We start from the raw sequence: 13,677 nt of genomic DNA on the forward strand, positions 1-13,677 counted from the left end.
CGATTTTGGAAGCACACGGCACGACGGCAGCAGCAGCGGGGGGCAATGGCTGCGGCTGATGTGGCAGCGGACAGGGAAGCAGAGCACAACCAGGGGCTCAAATTCATGTGCGGCATGGGGCTGGTGAGATGGGGCTGGGGTGCTGGGACCGGGAAATCGCGGCCATGTCGGCTGCAGAGCCCTGCTCTGGTCACTCATCCAGTCCCAGACCCCTCTCGCCTCAGCTTCCCTGCCCATTAGACAAAGACAGCAGGACTTCCCTAATGCATGCAGCTATTTTCAAAGCTCCCGAGCACAGAGATTACAAGGAAGAGCTCATTATAAGCAGCCTGTAAGGCAACAGCGATACGACCTCTGTCTATAGCCACAAACCTGAATTAAAAAGGGAGCACCCTAAAAAATAAGCTTGTAGAGTCATCAACCTCTCAGAAGGAAATAAGCGTAGCTCCCTGCCCTCTTAAAACACCAGTATCAGTTGATGAAAGAAGTGCATTCCCGCAAGCTAAACACCCAGGCGGTACTTGCAAGGCAGGATTTGTAGCCTGGTGCCCTTCGATTTGCTCTGAGAGTGACAGAACAGTAGTCAGAAAAACTAGGGAGGCAGGGGGGAGAACATCTCTAATGCCCTGGTGACCTGTCTGACGCCAAAATCCCATCAGACCCAAGCACGTGCACAATGACCGTAGCGCTGCTGTCGCCCAGACCCTGGGCTGTATTTGAAGGGACAAACGGGGGGGCTGGGAGCCCCATGGGCCCCAATGGCTCCTGGACTCACTTGCTTCTCGGGCTGAAACAGTCACACAAAGGAAGTTTCATCTGCTTCACAGCTCCGACAGCAAACCGGTAAATTGTCGTCTTCCCACGCCATCACACAGCTTGCTTCATCTGAAACGTGTTTTACCCTTGGTGTCTTCCTCCCGGCTCAGTTCAAGTTGCCTTATTCCTGCACACAACAGCAGCACTCAAGCAAAGAGAGGACAAACCAGGACCCATGGCATATCCTGGACCCCCAGCAAGGGCCAGGCAAGTGGATGCTGAACTGCAAACCCAACAGCACAGCGCACAACCAAAACCCCATGCAAACCTCCAGCCCAGCATGCAACCTTTTAACTAGCAGCGAGCAGGAGGGGATGCAGCTGAGATCCCTGGCAACACTAGTAAAATCACTGTGCTTCTTTTTTTGGGAGAGGCAGAATAATCCTTTTGAACTATCAAAGTGGGGAAGAACCGACATCTGTTCAGATTCAACTGCTTGGGTCTCACTGTTTTAGCTCCAACTCTTTTCCGACGGGTGGGAAAGGTCTCTAGCTTTTATTCAAAGGCATTGGCCTTATACAGGGCCTTTCAGCAGAGGATTGCAGAGCACCTTACAGACATTTAATTAAAACTTACAGCTCACCCTGGTGAGGGAGGGATTATAAACAGACCCCCGTCTCAAACAGCAGCTCACCAGCACAAGCATCTCTTTCTCCCGTATGACCGAGGCGTTCAGCTCAGTTGCAAGAGCACAGCAGTCCCAGCCTCACCAAGCTACTAAATACGTCCCAAACAGCATGGAGCCTCTGAAGAGACGTCGGAGCAGAGGGGAGAGACCAGGAGCGCACTCCAACAGGACAGGATGGGCGGTCAGGGGCTCCTCTCCACCAACCGAGCCACAGCAAGGAGATGGGTTCAGCTTGTGCCAGACACAAAACCATGGTTTGTTACCCCTCTGCAATTTCAATACTATGCATTTCCAAAGCATGGCATTACTGGAGACCAGTTCATCCACCTAACAGCCCTGGAAGGTCGATAAAATGGAAAACCACATTTGTTTTTTTCTCCCCTGCTTACCTATGGGGCGAGAGCTTTGCTGGTTGAATTAAATCTATTTAAACGAAAGTACGTTCAGACATCTGCCTTTGCAGAGTGTCAGCTGCGAGAAATGAGCTAACATCCAGATGCAGTGGCATGTCAGGATTAGCCCAGGCTGGGGCAGGAATGCTTCCATGTATGGAAAAATATTGGAGCAGTGAAACCATAAGCTTGGAGCAAAGCAAAGTGAGAGGCCCTGTCAATGAAGTTGCGGGCTCAGGTTTAGAGGATTTAGCAGCTCAGATCCGCCATAAGATCCTCAGCACATATTACAATAAATTTCACACTTTTTCCAAAAGGGACTCCCACAGCAATGCTGCGAGTTGCGAGGGTGAGATCCTACACCCGTCTGTTTGCTCTGGAAGCGGGGCTCAGACCATTGGGTACCATTAACGCTCCTCATGCTGGGCACGGGCTCGGGCGTTGATGGAGAGGTTCTGGCGAGTACAAGGCTGCCGCTCGCACTCGCTTGCCCGCCCATCCCGCGGCGGCTGCCTTCTGCACAGCAGGATTTATAAAAGCCAACTCGGAGCTGGCATGCGGGATGAAGCAGTGGTAGTTCAAAAGAAAACGCTTGCCTGAATCAGCGCGGCTGGGGAGTTGGCGTGCGCTTCTGCCAACACCACGGCAAGGGCAGCGACTGCCGAGGCACGGGGCAAGAGCCGGGGCAGTATTCTCTTCAACCGACCCGGCACAAATCAAGAGGGCTCATTTGTCAGCGTCCTGAGTTAACACTAATGAAGTAATGGCTATGACTTCATCTCTCCAGTGGGAATCTCTTGGGAACGAGGGAGAACTAGAATTTCTCTCTCCGGCTCACTCACGCAGTTGCAATTCGTTTCAGTTGCCTTCTACTCTCTTCTGCAAACATTACCTAATTCTCACCCAGATTCTTAAATCCTTGCACTGAAACATAAAACAATGCTCCCTTCTCAGCTGTCAAAGCCCAGCCTCGCAGAGATCCCTCCCAGCGGGATCTGACCCCTTGCGCCGGCTGCCACCTCCTCCCTGGGGGCCAGCCACTCTGGGCCCCCACTCGCATCTGAGGATGTCACCAGCTATTTTTTTATGCCTCAGATGTGAAATAAAAATCTGGTAACTCTTGGCAAATTCACTTTAAATCAGCACCTTTGCACCTTTTCTCCATTAAAATATTTTAAAGTCAGGTTAGATTTAGCCACAGTTGCAGACACAGACAAAATGTTGTCGGAGGACCCTGGAGTTTCTCTCCTTGGCTGGGCAGGACAGCTTCAACTGCTGCAGATCTTTGTGGGTGTAAAATACACACAGCAACCTCTCACACCACCCTGCTGCTAAAGCACTTTGCTTGAACAGGCTGTCAAGCCTTGGCCCCGGCAGCACCAGGTAGCCCCACTGCCTTCCTCATTACAAGCCTTTGGCTTCCAGGTTTGCTCTGCCCTGGGTTTGCTTCCCTGTGACCGCACTGAAGACGCTCTCCCTCCCATGCACCATTCCTGGGCTCGGCAGTTGCGATGGCACCTATCATTTGAAGCACATCCTCTATGGAGCAGATTCCCTCCAGCATTTAGGCTCTGTGCCCAGCACTCACCTCCCTGCTCGGGCAGGGAGCCAGCACCCCTGCGCTCCTCTGTGCCTCATCGTGGGCTCCCATCACTTTGTTTTGAGGCCAGAGGGGCTTGCTGGGCTCCAGGCAGGGGGCTGATCAGATTGCAAAAGCTCAGCTAATGCCCTGACGCAACTGAAGCAGTCAGTCACTCGCACCAAAGACCACAGATTCTTTACATATTAATTGTTGGTTGCAATTGTTCGCGGTGTTGAAAGACAGACGTGAGAGTATGCAGAAACCATTCCTGCATCTTTTTAGTTCCACCCTTCCATTAACTGTGTGTACTCTAAGCCAAATCAATAAGACACTACATTTTCTTTGGAAAACTGAGATGATGAAAATGCTATCAGCTATCATACAAGACGCTCATGTTGTAATCTGAAATACTTGCATAATTTACCTTCCCACGAGAGAATTTAATATGTCTATTTGCTTACTTGTCAACTCATCCTGCTCCCAGTTTCTCCACTGGCCATGTCGTGTCTTTACAACCTACAGATTTAACTCTAATTGTGTTTTGTCGCCTACAGAGCATCAGCAGAGAAGCATCGGTTCCAGCCAGCACAGAGGAAGCTGCCCTGCAGATGTATGTCAAGGCAGTGCCAGGGAAAAGCCCCCTCCTCAGCTGAACACCCCCCGGCCCCAAGCCTGGGCTCCTACCCTGGGAACAGAGGGGAATTAATGTGCACAAAGGCCAAGTCGTAATGAATCCAAGCACCCTCTCCAAGTTGGCATTACTCCCCCCTTTTCTAATTGTTATTATCTGGAGATGGCATGAGCACAAAGTGATCAGTGTAGAAAAATGTTTCAAATCTATTGTGCATTACACTGTGAAGTGCCATGGAACCAGTTTAGAGAATGCACACAGCTATAAAGTCGTGATTATTCAGTATTCAATCCAGCCTTAAAGCTCAGGAGTCAGCTTGTTATTTGCTGAAAGCAGGGGGCCTGAAATTATCCATGAATAGTTCAAAGCTGCAGTTAATTCAACATCTCCACTTTCAAAAGCATAAAAATCACAGATTCCTGGAGTGTGTAAGCTTTTTAAAAATGACAAACTACTAACTGTCAAATCAAAGCAGCAAACAGAAATCCACATGGCTGATAAGACAAATAGTTGCATTTTAAAGAGTAATTAAATATCACTTTGGAATATTTTGCTTGGAACTTGTTTCCCCTGATAAAAAATGGGGAGGGAAAGGAGGAGGAGGAAGCAATCCACGCACACCAGCGAGCTTCTCACCAAGCAAATGCTCAGGCCAATGCTACTCAAACTTGTTTTCTTGAATTCAGAGTTCAGCCCACTGTATCGCAGCCTCCCGTACCCTCTCAGTTTCCCTATATCCCTACATTTCACATCAAAACACTAGCAGTAAGGAACAGACGATCACTGTGTTGAAGAGGGTGCGTGAGGCTGGGGCAAGAATCCTCCTGGTCTGATCACCAAGAAGTGCAATATCTTCTGATTTGGCTTAGATTAAAACCATACCCCAACTTCCATGCTGGGAGCGTTGCTGAAAAAAACAGGAATGCAAAACAGAGAGCTCTACCCAGATGCAATTCAGGAGACGTGAAACCCTATCCCAGCCGCATGAGCTAACCCTACCATACGCTGCTTTGAAACATTAAAAGTATGTCCATGAGAAAGGAACAAAAAACTCCAACTTCAAAACCCCCTGGACTCTCTCAAAACCTGTATCTGCTAACAATGAACTCACAATGAATTTCACACAAACTTTCTCAGTACTAAGAAATCCCTATAGGCAATGGTACAGAAGGATCATTTTGAGCATTAAACAAGGAGACAGCTTACTGCATTTCAAACTAAAATGTTATCAAACCACTTGAAGAAGCCACCATCCAAAGGCAATGCAAACCTGATATCAGTTTTTGGGACAGGACTTGCAGAGCGCAGTTCAAGACCCAACCGTGTGTGATCAGCAAAAGCTCCTACTGCTTCTCCCCACCATGGAGCCAGAAGGATTTGATAATGAAAAGATGTCCAAGGATTTTCAGAGCAGGCCCTCAAACATGGGCAATTACCGACTGAAGGATGCAATAAACAACACAGCAGATGATACACCAGCAAGACATTTAAAATACTAATTCTCCCCCAGGGAAAGCACTCGGGCAGGCCATGGTTTGGATATATGGGGAAATCCAACCTCCAAGGACACCAGCGATGTTCTTGCAACTACTGCAGGACCAGGACACAGCACCCAGACTTGCCACCTGCTGACAGCAGTGAACGCTTACAGGGATATCACTGAAGGATTAGGGTCTTGGCATGAGAGACAACTGCTAATTGTACGGAGGGCCACTGCTATGCTGTATAAAACGTACTCAGAAATAATTTGGAAAAGTGGCATCAACAACAACAAGAATTAGAGAATGTTTTGGTTTCAATGTCATCCGCATGATGGGGAAATACTGAATAGCTTATTCCTCAGTTATAATTGAAGTTCACTGTTGTAATTCTCAAAAATCACACAGAAAAACACTCCATTGTTTTGCACTTTCATTTGTAAAACTGTTACATGTTCAGCTCCTAAAAGAATGCATTTTTGGAGAAGAACTGTGCACGGATTACTTTAAAAAGTAAAGTTCCTCTGCTTAGTTCTGCAACCTGAGAGTAACAAATGAAATTGTCAACCATGCATTTTTAAATGAACGTTTTCATTTCAACATCTGGATTAAGATGCCACAATGAAAAACTGCACGCAGGCTTCTCTCTGCTCCTTTCATACATCTCCCATTCTTATGTTTCAGAACCAGTGAGTTTCAAAGCAAACAAAGAATCAGTCGATGCTGCTAATGCCTTGCTTCTTACTCAATAGCCTTATGTCATGAAAAGACCATATTTTTCAAATCTACATCTCCATGAGCCAAAGATTTCACATACATTCCCACCCCAGAAATACAAAGTCAGGAATACAGCTGAAAGTGATTACCTAGATATTTTTATATGATGAAACTCAAAAGCTGCTTCAAGTGATTTACAAAATTTTCTGTTAGACAAATCCCACATCTGTGCTGACCACTTGCCTCCCAGATCTCAGCAGATGGCTATTTCAAACAGAAAAGTTACGAGTCCCTGAAAATCAGGGTGTATCATAAATTGTAATCAAGGGTTTGAGGTTTCCCCTCCCCCCCCAAAAATTGCGTACAGTCTAATTTAATGACATTTCTACCTCCTCCCCACCATTTCTTGCACAAACTCCACCTACAAAACTAGTACCCGGTGTCTTCTTAGGAGAGGATCCCACAGTAGACAATCTCTTTAAGCAGAGAGAAAGAAAATGTCCTTTTATTGGGGGGGAGATGGGGCACGGGGGGACAACAGGAACAGAGAACATAATTTAATTTAAAAAAAAAAAACAAAACAACGAGTGGGTATTTGTTGTAAAAGACTTCACAGAGATATCTGCAAACAAGCAAGAGTTTTGTCACATTTTACCCATCAATTTTAAGACCACTGTTTTATTTGCAGTGCTGAGGAAGACATACTCCCAGCACAGAAGGGGTGTTCTTCTGTCTGTGTCCAACTCGGATCACCTACCATAGTAGTAAAGTCATTAAAACAACAAGATCCAAAACTACGAACTTGCTCCTTCCCCCCTCCTTAGGGCGAGACAGAACAGATGTCTTCTTCACACGCGGAGAAAGATCACGTGCCTCTGCCACACAATTCAGCAAAAGAGACATCTCATGTGAACATGGGAGAAAATACATAGAGCAGGGTACACAAATCAACTGTCAAGATAAAGGAAAACCACTTTGTCCCAACCGAAGGGTATTTACCAGTGTGAGCAAAGACAGATCCTCAAACTGTTTTCAGGTACTTGACTGAATAATCACAGCAACATAATCAACATGTTTCACATTTATTTAAAACGAGTGCAGAAGTATTTCAGCTCCCGTGCAAACAGGTTTTCCTTCCCAAGAAGAATCTGGGCAACACTCAAGCAGATGCATAAATAGAGCGGAAAGCAAACACAAAACAAGAGGCAAAGCACAGACCCTACACCACTGCAGCGCTGCGTGGATGCACCAAGTAAGCGTAATTAGAAAAGTCAAGATTAAAAAGAATGAGGAAGACGATTGGGCCAAATAAGCAACAAGTGAAAACAAAAGCAAAGGCAAATAAACAACAGAAAAGATAAACTGCTTCTCTCCCAGGACAAGCTTGCAGCCTTTTCTCCTCCGGCACCCTGACCCTCCTTTCTCCCACACCTACATGGACCCATGTCAGAGGACCTACTTGAGGGATATTGTGGCCAATTTACTTTTTTTTTTTTCAGCAGAAATGACCAAGATGTCCCACAGCAATGCAGCACAGCAGGACAGCATGCTCCTGCTCTCCTCCAAAAGCCTACGTGCCGAAAGCCCTCAAAGAGCACCCAAATTCACCCGAAGCATAGGTGGACTCTGCAGCACAGATGGTCCAGAGCTCACCAGGAGAATTCTGGGATTCTCCCGGCGGCGGGGAGGGTGCTGCCCTTTCGCGGGCGCCAGAGGACATCAGGGCATGTAGACAGATGGGGGCTGTTTACATTACCGAGGTTCTCGGTAGCAATCAGGAATTAAAGCTGTTATTAAATCAACCTTCCAGAACTTGAGCAGATGTTCGTGCAAACAGATAACAACAGGGTGATGTTAAACCAAAACCCTAAATGAAACAAAGACAAGGAGCAACATCTCTCCCCCATGTTCTGCTCAGCAATGCCAGGCATTATCAGAAGACAAATCAATTATCAACAGCTACGTATAGCTACCCAAATCAGGGGCTGAACAGCTTAATTGAGGGACGTGTATCACGAGTTAAAGGCCTCCAATCTCATTTGGCACGTTACGGTTTTGTTCTTGAAAAAAAAAAAAAAACAAAACAATAAATCGGCTGGCTGTGGCTCAGACGGAGGCATAATGCCATCCTCCTCATTAATCAAAGGCTTTCCCCACATCCAGATGTTTGCTGACTTGTACTGCTTTCTTTTATTACTGGTTTGGAGACAGAAATTGCTGTATGCTAAAGTTACTCAAATTCAACTGGTTGTTGCAAGATGCACAGGCTGTTATGTGCTTGGTAACTGCACCCCGGCATTATTGAGTTACCGAGGCATTCAATGAAGAGTGGCTGTTTTCTTTGACAACTTGTACTACTTTCACCAGAACCATGAGAGTAAAACGCTATTTTACTTTTAGGACTGTGGGAATTTTACTGCAAGCCCAGAAAGTAGCCCGGTTTTTATGACCGATCAACATTTGATGCCCAGGGTTTGGAGAAAGGAGAAATGTAAAAAGACGCAGAGTACACCAGAGAAAGACAATGCACGCACTGATAAATGTCTCAGCAGGAAACCAGGACTGTTAATAGCCGTATTATTCAATAATTCTGAGCAACAAAAGTGATGCTACAGCCAATACGGGATATGAAGCAATCTCTTCCCAAAGCTTTCACGACCTCAGTAGATAAAGTAACCAACCCACACTGGGAAGCGTTGGCTGGAAGGGACCTCTGGAGGTCTTTGAGCCCCACAGTCACCAGCATGAGACCCTGCCGGGCACAGCTTTGCCCAGCCAGGCCCCAAAACCTCCAAGGATGGGGGGGTCCACAGCCTCCGGGCTGAGGCTGAGAGCTCAGAGACGGAGTTCAGCTCCCTCCCTGATGTTCCCATGTCTCTCTCTCTATTATCCCTACTCTGTATCTATAAGATCCCTTTCTTCCCATAAATCTATATAATTCTCTATGGGTTGTCTCACATAGGGTTTAGGAGTAGCCTTTAGTGCAAAGGAACCATAACTCAAAAGGACTGCCTATGTTTCCCTAATGCTTTTGTTTTTAAACAAATTAAGCCTGTGAGGTACTGAACATATGCTAGACATCCCCAGCTCTTGCTGGCATGTTTCTGAAAAACAGAAAGTTTGTGCTTTTCTGGAGAGTCAGGTCATTAACCTGACTATTTAAAAATCAGCCTATTATACAAGGAAACTTCTAACTGCCTGAACTACAGGTTATAAATCTCCTGTTTAGAAATCTGATATCCTGACATAATTGCCCTTATAACTTACAAATAGGCTCTCTGTTATCCATAGATTAAGCTTCCTCCAAAGCCACATCACATCTGCTTAGTTTTGAAAATATACAGCACGAGCTTCAATTACTTTACACTCCGCACAAAAATAATCCTGAATTTAACTCAGGGCTTCTTGGAATAAGAGTTTAAGACCCCATAATCTTTCTATTTCATGTTTTCTTGCAATCTAATAGATGGAAGCATTGGCCGACATGTAAAATTAATGCCACCTTCCACTTCTACGATTTCCCAACAATTTAACTACATTGCAGTGGAATTTTTAAAGCAGATATGGCAAGCAAAAGTCCCACCACCTAAACAATCTGAAATATTCTGTAGGGAAATGGCCAGCTACTAATTGGAACCACAGTCTTTTCACATCCCTGTAGGAAGAGGGTTTGGTTTTAAAGAAACCGGAATTAACTGCAATTTCTCTGAAGGATGAAGCTTCTGTCGCAGCTCCCCTTGTTAATGAAACCGATCTCAGATCCCGACCCGTGACCACTCATGCAAGCTCCCAGATAGAAGTGTCTGGACTTCAAAGGGGCAAACTGGGGGCCTCCAACAGCATCATCCCAGTGCATGGCATAACACACCTGAGAGCTTTTGCAGAACTGGGGGCTTAGTGACAAAAACCTGCAGCAAATGAGGAAAAAAGCCAAATCCATGTTTCAAACCAGCTATGCCTCTTCTCAGCGGAGGGGACATCACACAGCGCAGCCAGACGACAGCCGACTTTTCCTTAAACGACTCCTTCGCCTAACGAACAGCGCGAAGTGCCGGCAGAGGAGTTTTCAGAGACCCATTCAGGAAGAAGCCGTCCCTCTCATCCCAACACAGCCTCACAGAGCCCAAACATGGGGGATGCCCGAGGGGCTCAGCCGCCCCCCGGCCCCACAGATACCGGCGTTACCCCAATCCCCGCTGAAGCCGGGAACGCGCCTCGCTGAGAGCCGAGCCAACACCCGCCCGCTGCTTTCAGACCGGCGGCCGTAATCACTCGCCGGAAAGATGTTTAGAAATGGCACTGTGGGGCACCATCTTTTTAATTCTTACTCAATAGCTTCCAGAGATTAGATTTGTAAAGAGGGGTTGTTTTGTTTTTTTTAAACTACCAACGTTGCGAGCTTGTTGGGATCTGGAAGCCCAGCTTTTGCCTTCCTGTCCCTCACAGCCTTCCCTGTCTGGGTCTTACAGAGTGCTTTTTGTCTGTTATCCGTCTTTCAGATTAAACTCTTCGGATGAGGGGCTGTAACTAGTAGAGTATCGAACACACCAGCTGCTAAATGAGACAAATAACGAACACCATCTCACAAACTCGCCCGGCAGCTTTGCCAGCATTTCCCAGACGAGCCAGGCTCCAACTCGCTCCTCAACCACCAAATGCCCTCCCACGGCTGGTGGGGGCCGTGGCCCCTTTCTGTGCCCAAACCCACGCAAGAAAAGCCCACGAGGACGCTATCCACGGCCCGCACCGAGGCCTGCTTTCCTCAGGCTGAGCCGTGGCCGCCCGACCGGAGCCGTGGTCCCGGGTTTCGCCTCAAAGGAGCGACTTCTCTCACACGCCTCGCCTGACGGCCCCGCTCCTCTGAGGGACCCCTCGAGGCCAGCGGGTGCCGTCCAACCGCCCCCCCCCCCGAAACCGCGACCCCCAAACCGGGGTTCCCCCCCCCCTTTACCCCCCCCACCCGTGGAGGACAGAGCCTGTGGGGGTTTCCCCTGCAGGGCCCGGGAACCGGAGGAACCAGGCGAAGCGGCGTCGCCCCGCGGGACGGCAGCCGACCCCCAACCCCCCCACACACACCAGCACCCCCTCGGGTTCCCCCCGGGAACTTTCTGGAAAGCGCCCACTCCTCGCCACGCGGGACCCGCCCCGGCGGCCCGGGGGTCGGGGTGGGGGGGGGGGCCCGGCCGAGCCCCGCCGCCCCCAGACAAAGCCCGGGGCGCGCCTCCCCCCACACCCCCCCCGGCCACGGCCGCCCGCCCGCGGTCTCACCTTGCGGTGCTTGTCGGCGAAGGGCAGCGCCAGCCAGGGCATGGCCCGCACGGCCTCCTGCCACTGCTGCTGCTCCTGCTCGGCCGACACGAAGACGATCTCGAGGCGCTGCCCGCCGGCCGCCGCCGCCTCCCCTCTAAAGCGCCCGTAAAAAGCGGCCAGGCTGGCGCCGAGCTGAGCGCAGGGGCCGCCGACGCTACAACCGAAGTAAAGCCCCACCAACGAGACCCCGCGAGCGGCCAACGCCGACACGGCCACCTCCTCCCCGTCCCCGGCTACCAGCACCTCGCCCAGCACCTCCGTCAGGGCGCCCGCCATCCCGCCCCGCTCCGCTCCCCGCTCCGCTCCCCGCAGCCGCCGCAGCCCGCGCCGGCCTGAGCCGAGCCCAGCCCCGCCCCGCCCCGCCAGGGGGCGCTGCCTCCCCGCACGGCCCCGCGCCCGCCCCCGCCTCGGGCAGCGCCGCCCCGCGCCCCTCACGGCCCGGCCCGGCCCCCTCCGCTCCACGGCCCCGCGGTCCCCGACACGCACCGCCCGCGGGGTGGGTGGGAGCCGGCCCAACGCTCAGCAGCGGGGTGGGTGACGGGCTCCAGGCCGTGAAGAAAGCCCCCAGGGAGCCTCCTCCCAGGCCTCAAGCCCCTCCAAGGGCCCGGCTGTGCCCCGGGAGGGGATGGCCGGGGTTCACGGCAGAAGGAGAGGCGGGGCGGGCGCTGGCCTTGCCTCAGCCGGCCTGTCCCACTGCCGGGGATCGCGGACACCCGAGTTACCGTCCTGCAAATCCCGCCTGACCCCTGGCTCCCGGCTGGGACACCCGTCCCTTAAATCGCTGCCCGGAGAAGGGTGACTGCCCGCCGGCCCCCTCTGTCACTGAGGGTGGAGTAAGCTTTCACAAAGCCCTCGGAACAAGAGTGTTTCCCTTCTTTGTTTTCAAAATCTAAGGTAAATATGTGTTTACCCTTATCAACGGCTGGCGGAAAAACCTGAAAGCCAATCCAGAAGTGTAAACACAAGTAAATTTGGCCGCATTGAATTCCACCATCTGGCTGACTAGAATACAGAAAGGAAATAAAGCATAAACAAGACATGCAAACCAGGCTTTAAAATACATTTGCTCTTTGTAATCAAAGCCTGTAATCTGCAAGCCCGCAGAATTCACTGCAGCACGGATCCTCAGCCGCTTTGGGCTGCTGTCCGTGTGTCCACACCACAGGTCCTGACCCGCATGCCGGCACCTCTGCGTGTAAACACGCATCCTCCGCTCTCACACGCCGGTAAAGCAAAATAAACGTGTAAGCGTGTGAGAAGCTGAGTCCAGAGCTTGGGTTTGGGGGGGGCTGAAGCTTGAGGCTTTTGGTTTGGAGCATCCATACGTGTTCCCTACAGACACACAGCTGCGCGGGCACTGCGAGACACACGGGGCGCAAAGTGCGTACACAGGCTGGACACCTTCTCCGTTTTACTTTTTGAAAGAGCCCCAAACCAGCACTCTTAAATCTTGCTCGCTACTGTAAAAGACACCTTTATTTTTACAGCACTTCCTTATTTGGCTTCTTATTGCTGCTGCTTTCAGTTGTATTTAAAATCGTTGTATAGCATCCAGAGCCATTAGGGGATGTTTTATAAATACAATTAATTATCATTATTATTATTATTACAGCTTTACAATCTCTCTTTTCTTTTGCCAAGACCTGCTCCCTAGAGGTCGTTCAAAGCAAGAGGAGTTTTGTCTTGTTTTTATTTGTCCTGCCTTATCTGCCTTAATTAAGTATTTGGGCTCTTCAGGGCAGGGAAGCTGTTTTTTAAGTCTACAGCCCCGAACTTGACCAACCCATGTGGCAATATAAATATTCTGTTGTAAAAACAATATTTATGGCTGCAGTTATTTTGTCTGCCCCATTTTTAGTGAACAAAGCAGAAGTAAGATGCTCTGAAATACAGAACAAGTAGAAAAGCATTCCTCTCTCTTAAAAAACAATAAAATAAAATGAGGAAACAGCTGTTCTTACCAAACAACATCACAACGTGAGGTGTGAAGAAACTGAAGTTAAACCATGCGAACCCTTGCAGGGCTCCCGTTGTTGGTGGATGCCCGCTCATGTGGAGGCTCCGCAGCAGAATCATGGATTTGGGATGCCCATTTTAATTCCAGTATCTCAAGCTGGCTCTCA

The 13,677-nt window shown here is 49.6% G+C and overlaps 1 protein-coding gene across 2 annotated transcripts in view; it reads right to left on the reverse strand.

The window, feature by feature from the left end:
* NXN (nucleoredoxin) overlaps positions 1-11,884 on the reverse strand; it is a 54,495-nt gene extending 42,611 nt beyond the window's left edge. The window contains exon 1 of one of the 2 annotated variants that reach the window (XM_069791049.1): positions 11,513-11,884. In XM_069791049.1, coding sequence (XP_069647150.1) covers positions 11,513-11,830 — 318 coding nt within the window. In that variant the 5' untranslated portion in view covers positions 11,831-11,884. Of the gene's footprint in view, positions 1-3,424; positions 3,503-11,512 lie in introns of those variants that run through there. The other variant, XM_069791050.1, reaches the window with a different exon arrangement.
* Positions 11,885-13,677: the final 1,793 nt, after the last annotated feature.

This window comes from Haliaeetus albicilla, chromosome 9 (assembly GCF_947461875.1).
Source record: "Haliaeetus albicilla chromosome 9, bHalAlb1.1, whole genome shotgun sequence".
NCBI lineage: Eukaryota > Metazoa > Chordata > Aves > Accipitriformes > Accipitridae > Haliaeetus > Haliaeetus albicilla.